We start from the raw sequence: 20187 nt of genomic DNA on the forward strand, positions 1-20187 counted from the left end.
GGCTCAGAAGCCATAATACATCATTGCTCTGTTTTGCCTGTTACAGAAAATGGTCAGGTTAGTAAAAACAGATTAGGACCTGGTTGATAAGGTGTCACCATAACTTGCTTGTATTAGTAAATCCTCACTTTATGAGTTTGAGTTGAGTTGTTCTAACCTCTTGGTCATATTGTATGTTCCCGTTGGTTTGAAACGCCACAGTTCTCCCAAGCTATGGTCCTAACTCTACACTAGTAGTTGTTTGGGGGCTGTTTGTTGCTCTACCATCACTTTGTTTTTAATTATTTTGATTTTATAATATAGTTTAACATCTTATACTGTTTTTTTAAAAACAATTAGAATTTTCCATTTTTTCTAAATAGCTTATTCTGAATATGATTCACAATAAATTGTATCAATTACCAAAAATTTCCATTGCATGAAATCTATAGAATAGTTTGGGGGAGAGAAAATTTTTTATATTAAGTCTTACTGCTTAGGAGCAGGTATGTTGTTTGGTTTATTCAAGTTGTTTATGCCCTCAGCTAAGTTTTTTAGTTTTCTTTTTGTGAGTTTCATACATTTCTATTTGCCCTTTTTCTTAAGTTTTTAATGTACTTTTTGTTTATATTATGAAAGAGTACTTGTCCCTATTTTCAAACTTATTACTTATAATTAAGAAAACTATTGATTTTTATATATGTACTTGAAAATCGGCCTCCCTACTGAACTTTTTATTAGTTTTGTTTCTCAGTTGATACTTTGGTTTTCCTTGGTAGCTATCTAGAATTTTTTTTATTCATGGTTGTATTATGTATCTTGCACTGTTTGTTTGTTTGTTTGAGACAGAGTCTCACTCTGTTGCCTGGGCTAGAGTGCTGTGGCGTCAGCTTAGTTCATAGGAACCTCAAACTCCTGGGCTCAAGCAATCCTCCTGCCTCAGCCTCCCGAGTAGCTGGGACTACGAGCATGCACTGCCATGCCTGGCTAATTTTTTCTATATATTTTAGTTGTCCGGCCAATTTCTTTCCATTTTCAGTAGAGAAATGGGGTCTCGCTCTTGTTCAGACTGGTCTCGAACTCCTGAGCTCAAACGATCCACCCACCTCAGCCTCCCAGAGTGCTAGGATTACAGGTGTGAGCCATGGCACCCGGCCTCTTTCACTATTTTTGCGTAGAACTTTGAGAATGTTTAAAATAAAAAGGGGACATTGGCATCCTTGTTTTATTTTGATTTTAGTGGGAATGTTGTTAATATTTACCTTAAGCATATTAACTCTAGAGATACATGTTCTTTCTCACAGTAAAGAATTTCTAGTTTTACTAAGTTTTAAAAATCAGAATTATTTTATTTTTTGCATTTATCGGTGAATGTAATGTGACCCATATAATGCTATGATCTGTTGATGTGTTGTATTGTGTTAATAATATTACTAATATTAAGCAATCCTTGGATTTTAGGAATAAGTCTGCTTGGCCATGTGAATTGCTCTTTTAATATACAACTATTTTTAATTTGTTAGTATTTTGTTTAATGGTTTTACATAATTGGTCATAAGTTAGACAAGTCAGTTTCCTTTTTGGAGGGCTATCTTTGTTGTGTTTTGGAAGGAGGAGATGCTAACTTTGAACACTTAAATTAAAAGGCTTTTATTTCTCCACCCTGTGTTCTGGAGTAGTTTAAGAAACATCTATATGTTTTCATGAAATTTGGAAAGAATGTACCTCTAAAACTTTTTGATTTTGTGCCCTTTAATTGGTTAAGAAAGGGTACTTCTGGATAACTTTTTCAGATTTTTATATAACTCAGTATAGTCTGAGTTTCTATTTTTTACTGAGGCAGTCTTGATAATTTATATTTTTTAATATTAGTGACATTTAGATTTTCAAAATTAAATACCAGAGGTTTGTATGTGATATTTGCAACATGTATACTTGCTTGTTCCCTTGCTTTGTTTTTTCTTTCTTTTTTTGAATTTAAAACATAATTTTTTTTGTTGTTTTATTTTAAAAACCTGGCTCTTGGTTTTATTTATTTCCTTTTTTTGTTTATTAATTTCTTCCTTTACCTCCCCTAAGGTTGATTTTTTTTTTATAAGTTTTAGTTTATTTACTTAAATTTATTTTGTTTGATGATCAAAGCATTTAAGTTTTAAATTTGCTCTTGATTACAACTTAATTCTATATCCCACCCAAAATTTTAATATTAATATCTCCTTGTTATTTTCTATATTGCTTCTAATTGAATGTAGTACTGGTATCCTTTAGATTAGAATTATTTAGGAAAGAGTTTGTTATATTTTGAGTTGGTTGAATTATTTTTCTTAAAACTTTTCTCATTACTTTCAAATTTTAATCCATTTTGTTCAATGTTGTGGGAGTTATGATTTGCAGTAGTTTTTTACACCTTAATATTGGGTCAGTTTTTGTTTTCATGGGCACTTGAAAAATATATTTTCTTTGTAGGCAACATAATTTAATATACATTGTTTTAGTAAAGAGGAAAAACCAACTATTTTCCTTCCAACTACTCACCCTTCCAACACTTCTGTGCCCAAATGTGTGAGGATTTTCCCCACACATTCCAGTTCTCCTACTCTCCAGACATCAACTGGGTGTCTTATAATTCTTCTGTGACACTGTCTACCTGGAGTTAGTGCAGACCTCATGGATTAACTCAGTCTCCCAAATCTTCCCCTCAGTTCAGATGCGAGTCAAGAATAAGTGGATTCCCAGGTTATCACATTTCTGTCCTACTTGGCTACAAATCAGGGGTTCCTATGACCCTTTCTTAGGTTTGATAATTTGGTATGACAGCTCACAGAACTCAGGGAAACATTAACTTAACGATTGCCAGTTTATCGTAAAGAATATGATTAAGGATTCAGATGAACAGCCAGATGAAGGGGTCCATAGGGAGAGGTCCAGAAGGGGCCCCGAGTACAGGAGCTTTTTTCCCCATGGAGTTGTGGTACCACTCTTCTGGCATGAGGATGCCTTCACCAATTTAGAAGCTCTCTGAGCCCTGGGCTTTAAAGATTTTTATGGCGGCTTCATCACGTACATATGATTGCTAATTAAATCAATATCCAGCTCCTTTCTCTTCCTTTGAGGATGACTGACGACTGAGGCTGAAAGTTCCAAGCTTCTAATCATGACTTAGTCTTTCTGGTGGCAAGCCCCTATCTCAGAGCCCACCAAGAGTCACCTCATTAGAATAGAAGGTGTTTATATCACAGGGAATTCCAAGAGATTTAGGCTTTCTTTGTCAGGAACCAGGGTCAAAGACCAAATATTGTAACAAAAGATGCTCCTAGTCACCTCCGTTGCTTAGGGAATGGCAAGGGTTTTAGGAAATGGAGTCAAAGACCAAGTATTAGGACAAAAGATGCTCTTAGCATCCCTGTCACTCAGGAGAGTAGAAGGGTTTTAGGAACTCTGTTTCAGGGGCTGGATTTTGTTGTTTGACCCTTTGCTTTTTATAGATGATTTTAACCTATTTAAAATTCTTCTTATAATTGATATGTTTTTTATACTTTACATTTTTGTGCTTCCTTATTGTTCTCTTTATTTATTATTCTTTAAGGGACTTCCAGGAACTTGGGGCAGAGGGTAGACACACAGAAATCTTATTTCACATTTATTATTATAAATTTATTCAGTTTTCTGTATCCTTGTTTGTTTTTTGCCTTCTTTCTTTATCCTTCTAAGACTAAAAAACAAAAATAACATTTTTTTTTTAGTTCTGTTGTGTTTCTATCAAGCCCTCATTAAAAAAAAACAAACATTTTTTCCTATTATAATGCAGTGTTATTTGGCACATAGAGGTTTGTTACTTTTCCATGCTCTTTTTGCACATACCCTTCCTACGTTCCTTTTGTAATAATCACATTTATCCCATTAAGTATATTTTGCCCTGGATTCTGTTTTTATATTGCCTTGGTTTGAATTTGTTTGATGTTATCTTTGCCTATTTTTTTCATAAATGGAGATTGGATTTTGTTGTTCAACCCTTTGTTTTTTAATAGATGATTTTACCCTATTTAAAATTCTACTTATAATTGATATGTTTGGTTTTTTATGCTTTCTATTTTTATGCTTCTTTATTCTCTTTATTTGTTATTCTTTAAGGAACTTCAGGGTGTAGTGTGATACTTCTTTTAGCTGTGGGATCCAAAATATAAAGTGCAAAAAACCCCACAAGAAATAGATCATGACACATATTCTGCACTGGATTTTTCTCAGTCTTGTTCCATCTGCCTTAAATTTAGTAGAGATTCCTTTCAGATTCTGAAAAGAACTTGTCTGTTATGAGTTTTATTTACATATATTTGTAAGTATTTAGGAAGTTAGTAGAAGCTGTAAAGGAGCTGTTTAGGTAGATATGATTTTTTTATGAAACTATCATTTAAATGTTAGGTTAATACAACAGAAAGTGAATCTTGGTTTAACATCAATAGAATTAGAAGAATGGAACCATTTGATAAATGGGATCAACCATTCTATTTTGATAAACTAGAATTGGACATTGTAAGCAATTATGACTGGCGATGTAGTTAATATTGTGGTCCTCAGTGCCATTTTAAATTCATTTCAGGGATGGTGCTGATGACTAAAGAAAATATTTGCAGGGGAAACTTCAAATACTTCAGCTGGAAGTATTTTTTTAATTGTCATACTTGATTGAAATGAGGAAGTATAGTATTAATCAGGAGAGTAGCTTATTGTCTGTAATTTTTTTTCTTTATTTGATTGGGGCTTGCTGGTTAGGGGAGTATTTAAGTGTTAGGTTCTAGAAAATGTGCGCAATAGAGGTTCCTGGGCACCAGTGGTCCTCCTGGCTCAGCCTCCCAAGTAGCTGGGAGTACAGGTGCGTACCACCACGCTAATTTTTTTATTTCTTGTAGAGATAGGTCTCGTTGTTTTGCCCAGTTTGGTCTTGAACTCCTGGCCTCAAAGTCCTCTTGCCTCAGCCTCCCCAAGTGCTGGGATTACAGGTGTGGGCCACTGCACCCAGCCTTTCCTTTTCATTTCTTTAGGTGATTTTATTGAATAGTTTTCTCTTCAATGAATGATCTTAAAGTTAAGCAATTTTAAAATATTTATATTTCTTACTTTGTTCTTAATTGTAAAGTGAATACTGCCTTTGGAATGCTGAATTTGAGAATTTATGTCACTATATATATAGTGCCATATCCATTTCAATCCATCTCCCTTTCACCCCCCCCCCATTACTTGAAAGGAATTTGCTCAAATGACCACTAGATGGCAGTCTTGCATTTTAGTGACTTGGAGTTTTAGTAGCAAGCTTCTCTTTTATTCTCTCCTGGTCTCCATCTCTCATAGATATGTGAGGATTTTTAAACAACTTCTTACATAAATCGAACGTATTTGGAACCAGGCAACAAAATAGAATTTTGGAGTCTAGTCTGTAGCATTTCCACTCCCCATTCCATACCTCAAAGTTGAGCTGAGCTGTTCCTTGACTCTGGGGAAGTCTTCCCTAACTCCCTAGACTAGGTTAGTCCCCCTGACAAATGTTCCTTGTAATTTTTTTCCTTTTGGGGTGCTCTTTATAGTTTTATTTTATGTTATTTATGTGTGTGGCTGATTAATCATTTTCCTGCTACCCCTATCCCCCTAACTTATAAATTCCTTGAGAAACGAAGAACAGTGTTCTTTTGTTGACATTTTCAACATTTATGGCATGGCATTTAGTTCAGTAAATATTTGTTAAATGTATAAAGCAATGTTAAGAAGACCCCAGCTCAATTTATGATCATCAACTTTTTCTAAATGTTTTATTTTGAAATAGTTTTAAATTTAAAGAAAAGTTATATGCTTTATCCATATGTTGAGCATCTTTGGGTATATTTTCTACAAACAATGGCATTCTTCTTTATAACTACAGTACAACCATCCAAACAAGGAAATTGTCATGAATCCTATCTAATCCTACCCCCTCAAGCCCCCAATTTATGTTTCACTTTTTTTCCTCAGTTAAAAGGATTCAGCTCAAAACCACATGTTGTCAGGCCTCTTTCAACTATTTTAATCAGGAACTAGTTTTACAGTCTTTGACATTCATGACCTTCACACTTGAAAATTATAGGCCTGTTAATTTATAGAATGGTTCTCAATTTGGAGTTGTCTCATATTCCTTATGATCTGATTTAAGGTGTGCATGTTTGGCAGGAATATCACAGAAGTGATATGTACTGGTGGCATATTCCTGATGGTAATTTGATCACTTGATTAAGTGGGTATGTGCCAGGCTTTTCCATTGTAAAGTTGCCCTTTTTCTCTATGTAATCAGTTAAGTATTTTACTTCGAGGTACTTTGAGAGTATATGAATATCTTGTACCTCCTCAGGTGTTTATTGATGTCAGTATAGACTTGGTTTCCTGTTTTTTACTCAGTGGGTTATAATTTGTTGCTATCATTTATTTCTGATGCTAAAATTGCCCAAGATTTGGCCATTAGGATTTCTTTCACATTGATATATGCTTTTGACATATCCTTAGTATTCTTTATGGGTGTTCTTGCCTTTTGGCACGACAAGATACATAAGGCTCATTTTGTCTTTTTCTGCCCCAGCCATTTGAAGAAATGAGCCATTTCTTCAAAGAACCTTGGTTTGCTTTAGTGGAGAATAGTATTTAACAACCAGGACCTGTGCCAGACCTGTGCAACCAATAATATGCCATTACTATTGAGTTATTACTGCTTCTGAGCCATCTGAATGGGCAGAGTCAGGGAATATATGTTTGTACACATATAATATTTGTACAGAAATTTACATTTGTAGTAGTTTCTGTATTTGTATGTACATGTTTCTTTGTGTGTATATGTAATCACATACCCAGACCCACCCCTGCATGAGGTTCCATTGATACTTCAATTTTAAGCTAATAATATAAACTTTATTCTAGTTTTTTTTCTATATTTACAACTTTCTTCTCCAACATGGAGAATTTTTGCTTCCATTATCCGTAATATATTTACTTGTTTGATCAATTCTAGTTTCTGTAACAATCTCCCTGTTGCCTCTTTGGGCCTATGCCCTCCTCACTCCATGCAGGGTCTGATACCCCAGATCAGCTTTGCTCCCATTTCCCCCCTCCCAACTTGGGTGCTCTCCCTTATTGTTTCTTCATTTTTTGTTTCAATTTCTAGCTTTCTTACATTGTGATCAGAGAGTTTTGTTTGTAAGATTTCTATTTTGTGAAACTTAACAGTTGTTTTCCTGGTGACCTAATATGTGATCGATTTTTGTGAATGTTTCATGTGCTCTTTAGAAGAACGTATATTCTCTATCTGTATCAGGATGAGGTATTTGACATTTATACGTAAGAATTGCTTTATTGATTATGTTATTTAGTTCTATATATATTTTTTTTTGTATAATTGATCTGTCTTGTACTGAGAGTGATGTGCTGAAGTCTGCTATCAATAGTATGTTTCTGTTGATCTCCTGCAGTTTCCGCTTTTTATGGGAGTTAATCTTATGTTGTGTATAGATATTATTATATTTTCCTTGTCAATTGCAATTTGTGTCATCGGAAAGTTCCTCCTTGGTCTCATTTAATATTTTTTGGCCCAAACTCTACTTTGATCTAAGAATTTCAACCCCTACTTTATTATTTCCATTTGCCTCCTATATCTTTGCCTATTTCTCTGCTTACAGGTAGTTTGAAGTTTGTTATATTCTGTCTTCTTGTGATGCTGAAGGCCTGGGTCATATATGGTTTTTATTTGTGCTACTTGTTGAATTTATTTGTTGGTTAGGATGCTTGAAAAAATTGAAATTCAGGTGGCTGCCATTATCCTCTAGTTCAAGAATCTGATTTTTCTATTTTTAATGTAAATCTCTGTGGTAATACTAACCATATTAGCAGCATGTATTTTTTCTTTGTAGAGTCACTGAGTCCAAATAACATATGCGGTTTTTCAGTGGTGCCTTTAGGTTTGTTTGAGATCCATTTAAAACTTTTCTTGTCCCCCTCATCTGGTAAATGAGGGTGTTAACTTCAACTCCAAAATTTTGAGTCTGTGATTCATAGTACATTGATGATTAGGGCTAAAACACTCATCTTTCTTTGTATTTGCACTTAATATTGACCATGTCCTCAATAAAACCTTGGCCTTTACTTGGCTATAATTAGAAGCCAATGCCATTGGATGTTACTGTGCCAATTTAATATTTCAATTGTCTATTTTCAAGTGATAAGATTGACAGTTTTTAGCATATTTGTTTTATACCTGTGAAGATTTATTCTTTGGTTAATGAATAAGGCAGTTACTCAAATATGGCCTTTCTATATCGAGTTGAGTAGATTGTGATTTATTGAGTCTGAGTTTCCTCATTTGATTGATTCTTGCTGGGGCAACCTGTTTTGTCCAAATGGCTTTTATTATAGTCAGAATTTCCAAATATAGCTCCCTTCACTGTGACCAGAATTTAATACTATAATTTTTAAAATAATATAAGAATATATTGTCTTTTATAAAATCGGAACACTTAAAATAAATCTAAAGTTCCCTTTGACCTCAGCTTGAACCTTGTCCTACCTTACTATAGTTAACTATTAATATTTTAATGAGTTTTGTGTGAGTGGAAGAGGTTGAAACTTCAAATTGAAATGGCTGACTGAGTCTCAGGAAGGGAAAGGAACACAGACATCTTTTATGTATACCAGTGAGATTCTTGAGTTTCAAGTGTAAAGAGAAAATATTAACATGCTTCCACTTTAAAAGAATGGTAACTTAAAAGAAAATAATGATAATAATAATAACAGCAGCTAACATTCACTGAATATCTACCATGTGCCGTGCCATGTTCTAAGTACTAACACATATGATACTCTTAATCCATGCAACAGACAACCCAGCAAGGTTGTTACCCTCATTTTACAGAAGAGAAAATAGGGGCAAATTATTAACCTTTCTGTTCCCCCATTTTCTCTTCTGGAAGGTAGTAAACAGCCAATGTCTTTTGCAAAGTCTGTCATTTGTTTGTCACTGCCAACAAACTACACCTTAGTGTATATAAGAATTCAGAAAATATGCTGTCTGAACCCTCTCTGAAGAAAGTCAATTAGTAAAAAGATCTCAAGATAGAAGACTTGGAATTTGTAAAATGTGTTAACTAAAAACATTCTAAATGGAGTAATATTGGAGCAGTGAAAGTTAATTTGTCTTGGTGGGGTGGCATAGTTATTTAATTTGATGTAGTGTTAGAAAAATATCAGTTAATTATATGACTATAAGGATGGGAAGTAGAATTGAAAAGCATGATAGAAAACTTGCAAATTAAGGAAGAAGAAAAGGAAATGTGGAGAAACATAGCCAGATCAATAAAAAGGAGAGGGAGGTAAAGAGGAAGAAAAAAGCACTTAATAAGTAAGAGAAAATAAGATGGAAGGAATAAAATAAAATGTGTATTTGTATCACTAACTGTGAATGAGCTGAAATTCCCTCAAAAGTCATATCTGGGAAGTCACACAGGTTAGTGGGGTATGTGCATGTGTGTGTGTGTTTATGAGTTAGTGATAAAGAAAGCTTGAAAACGAATGTTTGGGCAAAGAGAAACTAGGAAAATGCAAACAAAGCAAAAATATTAATATTAAGGTTAGACAAAGAAAAATTCAAGGTCAAAAACAGGAACTAGGTAAAAGATAAGATATTATGTATTTACAGGTTGAAATCCTTGAAGATACTGTAAACCTTTATACAGCACGACTACCATAACCACATGACACCCACTTAATCAGAGCAAAATCTCTAGGAAATGCAACTTGATAAGAAGACAGTTATGAGTATTTGAAATACTGCTTTCAAAGTTTGACATATCAAAAAGACAAAAAATAAGCAAGGATATAGAGAATTTGAATAATACAGTCAACAAGCACGATTTGTGGATTCATTAGGATTCCATTTTTGAGAACATATTTAAGGATGTTCTCTAGCTGAGAGTGAAATTTAAGAAAGAGGGAGATGTGAGATGTAAGAAGTGGTGGAACTAATCTGGGAGTCCAGTAAAAAGAAATAACTGGATGAAAGCTGAAGTTTCCTAGAAAGCTATTCATCCAAATTGGAATTGGAAGTTAGTGGGATCCTGAAATTATGCTTTAAAAAAAGTGGAATGGATTTTAAGAAATTGTGTAATATAATATGATTAAGAAACTGAAAACTATTAGGGACATGGAGGGAAAAGGCCCATGAATCTACTACCATAAAAGGATAAAACAGCAATGGAAAAACTCTGCAAAAAGGTCACACTACAAATGTGAAACAAACTAAAATGTCGTGTGAGTTGGAGTATTTGATGTGTATGAAAGAATTCATTTGAACTAGACTCTGGAAACATTTTCTTTTGGGGAGCATACACTTTGGCTTTGTAGTGAACTATAATATATTTATAGGATTTGATTTTTTTTTTTTTTTTTTGAGACAGAGTCTCACTTTGTTGCCCGGGCTAGAGTGAGTGCCGTGGCGTCAGCCTAGCTCACAGCAACCTCAAACTCCTGGGTTTAAGCAATCCTACTGCCTCAGCCTCCCGAGTAGCTGGGACTACAGGCATGTGCCACCATGCCCGGCTAATTTTTTCTATATATATATTTTTAGTTGGCCAGATAATTTCTTTCTATTTTTAGTAGAGATGGGGTCTTGCTCTTGCTCAGGCTGGTCTCGAACTCCTGACCTCGAGCGATCCACCTTCCTCGGCCTCCCGGAGTGCTAGGATTACAGGCGTGAGCCACCGTGCCCGGCCTATAGGATCTTAATGTAATTAAGTAATATTGTTTTTCAGCTTTTTCAGTCTGCTTACGGAAGAAGTATAAGTTCCCTTTATGTTCGTGAAACATTTAAAACTTTATTATATATTTTTACAGAGAAATCTTACTGATGATTTTAAGAAACATTCTACAGATTTCATTGTGATCCAAAACATGAGTAGAAATCAACAAAAAGTTCAATTAAAAATGAGTACTTGGAAATTATGTAATATTTTTCTTTACAAAAAACAGAAGAGAAAATTTAAAATCGATGTTACAGATTATCTAGAACTGTACTAGTTCTAGGTAGGCACTGGTTACCACATGTGGCTATTTAAATTAATTAAGATCAAATGTTTTAAAAAAATCAGCTCTTCAGTGGAGCTAGGCTCATTCTGGTGTTTAATAAATAGCCAGCTGTAACTATTGGCTGCCACATTGGCCAGTACAGATATAGAACATTTCCATCCTAGCAGAAGTTCATTTGGACAGGGAGAAAGTAGTGCGAGAGAGAACACATCTGATTTATGGGTCATGGCTAATCTGGTATTCAGAGGAAAATTGAGAACCTTTATTAGCTTGTATTACTTAAGAAAAAGACTGAAAATAAGTACTCAATTTAAGAAATTAGAAAAAGAAGATAATAAAAGGAAGTAAGAGAAGAGAATTCTAAAAATAAATGCTGAAAATAATGGGATAGAAATAAAACATAAAAATACTGAAAGTGGTTAGGAAAAAGTAGAGATTCTGAACAGGCTATAATTATTGGGAAGGAAATAAAAAATATATTTATTAGTCATCATATCGAGATGGTAATCCAGCTGAATTATATGTACCCTTTAAAAAAAAGATTACGCTTTTGTTATTTACTCTAATAAATGATGGGAAGCTTTTAAATTTACTTTTCGGAAGCTGGTATAATCTTGATACCAGTACTTCGTAAAAATAATTTTAAAAAGTCAACTTAAGAATTTGGATGCAAAAATTCTAAATATTAGCTAATTACGTACGATTAAAGAATAGCATTTTCTTGGAATGCAATGATAATTCACAATAGGAAACCTATCAGCATAATTTATTGAATCAGCAATTTAAGGGAGAAAAGCCATGTGAGTCTATTAGTAGATGCTGAAAGGAATTTGATAGGATAATTAAAACTCTGAATATAAGAAGAATTATGGTGAAACCACTCAAGTTATGGAAGTAATAATAGCACTTACCACCTGGGGTGGTGATAAGGATTTAATGACTTAATACATGTAAAAAACACTTAGAGTAGTGTCTGGTACATAGAAATTATTCATTGTTAGCTATTTTTATTACTTAAACATGGTAAAGTTGACTTGCAAAAAAAAAAAAAGGCAAATATTGCATTGAATGGCAGAACATTTTGGTTAAAATTATAAACAAGACAGTTATTTGTTCTTACTACTACATTCAGCATAATTTTTTGAGACTGTTTCATTTTTCTAAATGCAATAAAAGTAGTAAATGAAATAACTGATATAAATACTAGAAGAGGAGATAAAAATATTTTAATTACAAATGATGTAATTATATACCTAGAAAATCCAGGAGACTACTAAAAAGCTGTTAAAATTAGTGAATGATTGGATATCTTGAAAATAAGGTAAATACAAAAAAAAGAGTAGTTCTTCATTGTTGGAATAACTGGTTAGAAATGAAAAGGGAAAAACATTATGAAAATACTCACTGATAAATTTAACAGAATTGTTCTTTACCAAGAAAATGGTTATATCCTTACATTAGAATTTAAGGAAAATCAAACCAGTCAACCTTTCTAAAATTAGCATATGAATTTAATTCAATTCGAGCTAGAAACTTAGTGCATCATTTTGGAAATTAAGATGATTTTAAAGGTCATGTGGAAAATAACATTTCCAAGAGTATACCTAAGAAAATATATTATATATTTAATCCTATTTTTGTTAACAGTCCCTCCCCCTCCTTTCTACTACACACACATTTGTATGGAGAACAATGAGGAAGAACACAAACATGCCATTTTGGTGGCATTTTTTTCCATTGACCTCAGTGTGGATGAGAATTCATGGAGAGTTACAGGGCTGATCATACATTATATCTTCATGTATTTTTTGATTATTTCACTTGTTATAAGGAATATGTTATATTTAATATGGAAAATTTAATAGAGAAAAGTTTAATGACGTTTCACTCTAAAGTTGTAATCCTTTTTTAGTTAAACTAAAAAATAAAAGTGTATTATTGGTTGACTTAAGAGTTTTAAAAAATTTGTCATTTTTTTAATACTAAAAACTGGAATGTAATTTATTTCAGCCTTCCTAAACATTTGGTGCTTTATACAAAGGCAAGATTAATTTTTAACTCAAAAATTCTGAAAAGAATTTTCTCTTTCTCTCTCTTTTATTTTTTCTCTCTTTTCCTGTCTCTTAAAGGTATGCAGCCACTCATGTATTCAGTTCAGGAAGCATTAAATGCCAGACCATGGTGGATTCGTATGGGGACTGACATTTGTTACTATAAGTAAGTATCTTAAGAATAACAGGACATCAGCTTACAGAAGGGAATATTAATAACTTCATTCAATAACTTCATTCTATTTCAATGTAAAGCTAAAAAATAGAATTATTGCATACTTCAAATTGTATTATATTATTGTGCTTTAGTAATTCTAGAGTTCTTTAGAATTTGAGATTTATGGGGTATGTATAGTAAAAACAATATGTGTTTTGTAGACAGACAAACTTAACTTTTCATGTCAATTAAGTTCTCTGATGCTTGTTTGTCTTACCTATAGGATGGAATAAAACTACCTTCATCAATATATAAGATAATGTGTGTTTTTCTGGTTTATTTTATTTCTTTTTCTTTTCTTTTTTTTTTTTTTTGAGATAGAGTCTCACTCTGTTGCCCAGGCTAGAGTGCCGTGCCATGGTGTCAGCCTAGCTCACAGCAACCTCAAATTCCTGGGCTCAAGAAATCCTCCTGTCTCAGCCTCCCGAGTAGCTGGGACTACAGGCATGCACCACCATGCCTGGCTAATTTTGTGTTTTTATATATATATATACATATATATATTTATTTATTTATTTTTTAGTTGTCCAGATAATTTTTTTCTATTTTTAGTAGAGATGGGGTCTTGCTCTTGCTCAGGCTGATCTCGAACTTCTGACCGTGAGTGATCCTCCTGCCTCAGCCTCCCAGAGTGCTAGGATTACAGGCGTGAGCCACCGTGCCTAGCCTGTTTTTCTGGTTTATAACCTGTGAACTGCTGTATCACTATAACATGGTGGTATAAATAACTTTCCAATTAAATGTTAAACTTTTGGGGGTTTTCCCCAGAAATTGGCAAGTTGGCAAGTACTTTATTCTTGAACTTGTTTTGCATTTTCCTTAATCCTTAGCACCTAGTCATTGGGTATCTATTCAGGATACAGTGACTAAGTTAATGAAGACTATACCAATTTGAAAATACCTTGAATATTTATTGTGTAAATAAATAACCTGTAGGCCCTGATTTTTCTTCACTTCATAGCTTAAATAATACAAGATGATTTGGAATTTTAGAAATTAAGTTGTTAGATAAAGCTTCTTTAAATCAGCATATGTCAGCAGAATTTAAAGTCTAGAAAGTAATGTGTACCTTTAAAAATTTTTTATTATGGGAATTTTCAAACATTTACAAAAGCAGGGAATAGGATAATGAGACCTCATGTATTCATCACTCAGTTTCAACAATTATCAACACATAAGTTTTAACTGTGCTTTCACTCCTACTTCCACACTGAATTTTTAAAGCAATTTCTAGATGATACATTTTATCCATATTTAAATATGTATCTCTAAAAGACAAGGCCTTTTAAAGCAGTCTAATCATAATGCTGTTATCACACCTTAGAAAAATTAAGAGAATTTCTCAATATGATGAAATATCCAATGTTCAGACTTCCCCAATTGCCTTAAAAATGTTGTTTTATAGTTGGTTTGTTTTAATCAGAATACAATGTAGGATTGCACATTGTGTTTGATTTTTGTTGGTAATGTCCTGTCTCTTAATTTATAGGCTTCCCTTTTCTCTCTCTCTTCTTTTCCCCTTCTCATTCATTTGTTAAAAAAACTGGATTGTCATTTATGATTTTTCACCCTTGAATTTTGCTTATTGCATCCCTGTATGTTAATAAATAGTTCTATCTCACCACTTTTCTAGAAACTTGGTTAACTTCAGGTTTGATTTTTGGGAAGAATACTTCATAGATAGGTGGTGTAGTCAATTCCCATTGTATCACATCAGGAAACATCTCTGTTTCTCTTTTTGCAATCTTAAGATTGATTAGCAAGTTCAGATATTGTAGGCTGATCCATCCACCATAAAGGTGTTCATCAGCCGCCCTTCTAATGGTTGTAGCAGCCACTGATGATGATTGCCTAGATCCAATAGTGTGTATGGCTGTCAAAGCATAGGATTCTAAAAATTTTGTTGATTAGTGTAGAATAGTAGCTGCATTTAATTAGTAAATCCAGAAGTGAAAAGTAATGTTTTTGGCTAATAATAATTAACTTTTTTATTAGTACTAAGTCTATTTTTTTTATGGGCTGTTTAAGTTAAACTTCTTACAGAGTGAGCTTTTTCTTTTTTTCCCTGAAGTTCTATTTAATAAAAAGTAGTAAGGAAAATCAGAATATTTATATGGGTGAAATGAGCATGTTTTATGCTTTGCTATTGCAGAAATCACTTCTCAAGAAGTTCAGCGGCTGCCGGTGGGCAAAAGGGAAAATCATACTATACAATTACATTCACTGTCAATTTTCCACACAAAGATGATGTTTGCTACTTTGCTTATCACTATCCATATACGTATTCAACTTTACAGGTGAGAACTCTAAATTGTATTATGACTGTTGTGTTATATGCATATGTGTCAGATATCTGAAGAAAAATTGCTTTTAAGTAAACATCTTAACAAAATAAGAAAAAGGTTCAATGTTGACAGTTTAAAAAAATACTACAGTATTTGTTGAAAACATAAAATGAGAAGGTAATTCTAATTTTTTAATAGCAATATTAAGGAAATTTGACACAATTTTTACTTCCCGTCTTTTGTTGAAGTCTACAGATCTCTAAGCTAAGATACCATGATTTACAAATTTTAACTAGGTGAGATTTCTACTTGTTTAACTAGAAGCTTTAAGTCTCATAGAAAATGTAACAGTAGAAAAATGTGCATGCAATTTGAATTTTTTTGTAGGAAAAATTGAAAAACTTTTCTGTAGGAAATGGTTTTATTATGGAATCTTAGATCCACATTTTTTAGACTCTACCCACCTATGAGTTGTTTTGTGGGACCTTTTGAGATTTTTGAATGTTTGCATTATAAAGCAAAACTAAACAAACTAAAAAATGAAGAAAGTAAATGATCGACTGTGATAGATTTATCCTCAGAACAGAATATCTATTCTAATGGTCAAGGATTATGAAGGTATGGTCAATTTACTAAGAAAGAAATTGGAGCACTGTTATTAGAAACAAGCTTCCAAAATGAGAGAGGGGAAAATGAAAGAAAAACATAGTCTATAGAGCAGAAAAGTTATCAAGGGTGGGAACACTAAATGAGGCTTACTGTATTGTAATAGAGGTTCCAACCTACAATAAAGGTATAATGTTCATGTATCTTTCTGTGCTGAATAACATTGCATCAGTGTATATACTTAGTGACTTAGTAGTTCTATTTTTGAGTAATTTATCCTAGGAAAATAATTACAAATGTATGTAGAAATATATTTTCAACATTTTTATTTGCCTGGTTATATGTTATTGTTCTTTGCTGATCTTGCCTTTTTAATATGGCAATTTTGAATTCTCCTGCTTTCTTTCAGTCCCACTACCAGGACCCTTTCCAGGCATGACCATGGTTTCTCACCTGGACTTCTGCCGCTTCTTTCTAACTGGTGTCCTAGGATTCACTTTTTTCCCTTATCCTCTTCTTTAGTCTTTTTTCCCCACTCCAGCCAGAGGGCTCTTTTATGACTAATCTCATCATATGAACACCCTGTTTAAAACTCTATAGTGACTTGTCTTGCCCTTTCTGTGAAGTCTAGAATGCTTACTTGGTTTATTCTGTTCCTTCTGTACTATTTTTCACTTTTTTTTTTTTGCCTTGTCCACATACTGTTTGAACTATTATTTATTTAATATTTATCTTTAAATAGACTTTAAAATAGATTGTTCTTTAAAATTTATCCTCATCTTAAGTTAATATTCATGAAATTACAGGTTTAATGTGCTAGATTTGTTTCCTAATTCACAGTAAAATCTGTACCTATTAAACTTTTTTTAAAGGTTGTCCACGTATCACCTAGTTATTTCAATTACCAGTAGTGTGCACACTGTGCTTTGGGAATGGCTGATCTGTCAGGCCCTTCATTCTGTACCCAGCTTCTCTGTTTCTCACCCTTGTTCTTTCTGGTTTAACAGTAACGAGTCTTTTTTAGTTCTTTGAAATGCCCTTATTTTGTCTTGTGGTCTTACATACTTTTCCTTCTGACTGTAGTACTCGTCTCTATCCTCTTCATTCATTACTTTGGCTCTCAGTTTAAATGTAATTTTCTTCAGAAAACCTTTCCTCACCATCCACTCGGCCAGACTCCCTCCCTGTTAATACAAGCTCCTGTAGCATTCCGTTTTTCCCCAGGGTGGGGTATGTTTATTCATGGTTACATCTCAGTGCTCTGCAGTTTCTCGCAAATAGTGACCATTCAGTCAGTAGTGATTATGCAAATGAAAAATAGGCAAGTTTGAAAACCAACTACATATCTAAAAATAAGGGATCGCACAATTTATTGTTTGTATCGCCATATAATAAAACCATCAAAACTTGTGTTTTCAGAAAACATATATTTAACATGTTTAATGATGTGGTATAGTTTTCATCATTATGAATATATGTGTGTGTGTGTGTGTGTTTATAAATTAAGTGATGAAATCAGATTATAAAATGTCTTTTATGTAATCATGATTTTGTTTACATTGCATTTTTTAGTAGTAATCTAGGTGATGCAATTGTGGGTGTTTTAAATTTTTTCTTTGTACTCTCTGTGTCTTTCAGACATTTTACAATAAGCCTGTATTAATCTTGAAATCAGGAAAAGAAGTTGTTGAAAAATTTGTGCTACATAATTTTAATTGTTTAAATTTTAGATCTATCTATGTTGCAAGTCTATAGTCACTGACAATTCCAAAATTCAAAGGCTTTGAAAACCAAAAGGTTTTTCATAACTCATTTGGCAGCAAAGCTTGACCTGAACTGATGTGAGCTTATTGAGAATGTTGATTCCGCTTAGGGTGATTCTTCCTATGTTTTGCTGCAGAAATAATAATGTGCTTAGCTTATTACAGGTTGTTGCCCCTGACTCTAGTGGTGGTGGTGCATAGTTAATATGTACCCACTGTTTTACCTTTCTCAGGTTTCCCAAATACTGAGGTTTAGACTCCGTCTGGCCCTGAGGGTTTCAGATAAGGGAGTAAGAATCTGATTCATTTCTAGTTATGTGGAGATCTGGATGCATTATTTCTATTTATCATAGGGAGTTTTTAAGTGATTGTATACTTTGCTTTAAATTTTTATTAAGATGCATCTTCAAAAATTGGAGTCAGCACACAATCCTCAGCAAATCTATTTTCGAAAAGATGTGTTATGTGAAACCCTGTCTGGAAACAGCTGTCCCTTGGTGACTATAACAGCAATGCCAGAGTCTAATTATTATGAACATATCTGTCAATTCAGTAAGTCTGTCTTCTTCACTCAAAATATCAGTCATTTTCACTTATTTTTCTTTGCTTAATATATATTTTATAATGGAAAACTGCTAGGAATAGACTCAGAACTTGGGCTCTAGTCTTGGTCCTGTTACTGCCTAAGCCATGGGCCTATCTCTGGGCCTCAGTTCCCTTATCTTCAAAGTGTGGGTGTTCATGAGATGTTCTCTAAGATCCCTTTTGATACTACTGTTCTTTAGTTCTTAGACATCATATTCAAAGTAAATACAGCAAATTATTTTAAGAGTTCATGTAATAATACCAACAATTTAAAAATTGACAACTAATTTTATTTATAAGCAAAACAACCAGAAACCTATCAGTTCTGATAGCTAGCACTGAATAGCTACTTGTGTTTCCCTGCCATATATATTTTTTAAATTGCTTCGGATATACAGCTTTGGTAGTAAAAATTAGAAAACTGTTCTAATTTTGATAAGAAGGTTAAGTATTTTCAGAAAAGAGAAAGCTTGTTATGTATGAAAATATAAGTGATGAGCTGAGTGATTATTTTGTAGATGAGCTAAGTGATTATTTTGAAGACTTGGATACCTAAATATATAGTGAAGAATATTTTTTGGCAAATCTCTGAGCAGATATATTTTTTCTCTGTGCTTATCGTATTGACTATAAGACAGGGATAAGATTGTATTTTCTTTCTTTTCTCCATGATTTTATGAAGAATAATTTTATACTGTAAACTTCCTCAACTACTTGTTCTTTATAAAATCACGATTACATTAAAGAACTAATTTTACATGTAAGATTTATCATTTGGAAATAAATGAGTGGCTCAAATGCTATTTATTATCTTATGTTCATATTACACACTCTTTCAGGACATGGTTTATATTGGTTTTATATTTGTTTGCTTTATAGGGCCTAGTGCAGTGCTTGTATATAGTAGGTGCACAGTGAGTTCTATAAATTTATATCAGAATTCAAAATTGAGTAGAGACATTTCTAAAGCCCCAAAGTAAAATATCATACAAACTTTTAGTAGCTGTTCATTTTAATTTGAGATTTTATGTGTACTTTAGGAAATCGCCCTTACGTTTTCTTATCTGCTCGGGTACATCCTGGAGAAACTAATGCAAGTTGGGTTATGAAAGGAACACTGGAGTATCTCATGAGTAATAGCCCTACTGCTCAGAGCTTACGAGAATCCTATATTTTTAAAATTGTCCCTATGCTAAATCCAGATGGTGTCATCAATGGAAAGTAAGTTAAGCAATAGTTATAGAATATATTATAGCTTATTGTGGTTGTCCTGTATAAACCTGTTGAAATAATAGTGTCCAGGTTAATTAGGAAAATAAACCTAGTGATTTCTCTAGAACAAAGAAATTTTTGGTGGGGAATTCATCTAAGATAAAGGTTTAAATGACAATATATTTTGTATGCTAGTAGTGGTATGAAATTTTAAGAAATTCCATTATCTATGAGAATATGATTTCATAAAATGTCTATGTCTTGCTTGAGTTGTTTTAGAAAAATCACAATTGTCAGGATATGAGGAAGATTAACACATACCTCTCATATTCCTTTTAAAAAAAAATTTGTAAATAGCATGAACCTAGATTATTCTAAGATTTAGAATTCTGGGATCTTTCTAC

The 20187-nt window shown here is 33.0% G+C and overlaps 1 protein-coding gene across 3 annotated transcripts in view; it reads left to right on the forward strand.

Moving 5' to 3' along the window:
* Positions 1–20187, forward strand: part of AGTPBP1 (ATP/GTP binding carboxypeptidase 1) — a 172887-nt gene that overhangs the window by 117370 nt on the left and 35330 nt on the right. For all 3 annotated transcript variants that reach the window (XM_069474070.1, XM_069474068.1, XM_069474069.1), the window contains 4 exons: positions 13194–13281; positions 15485–15629; positions 18385–18538; positions 19612–19792. In XM_069474070.1, the coding sequence (XP_069330171.1) occupies positions 13194–13281; positions 15485–15629; positions 18385–18538; positions 19612–19792 (568 nt within the window). The remainder of the gene's footprint in view (positions 1–13193; positions 13282–15484; positions 15630–18384; positions 18539–19611; positions 19793–20187) is intronic.

The sequence above is a fragment of the Eulemur rufifrons genome, chromosome 7, assembly GCF_041146395.1.
Source record: "Eulemur rufifrons isolate Redbay chromosome 7, OSU_ERuf_1, whole genome shotgun sequence".
NCBI lineage: Eukaryota > Metazoa > Chordata > Mammalia > Primates > Lemuridae > Eulemur > Eulemur rufifrons.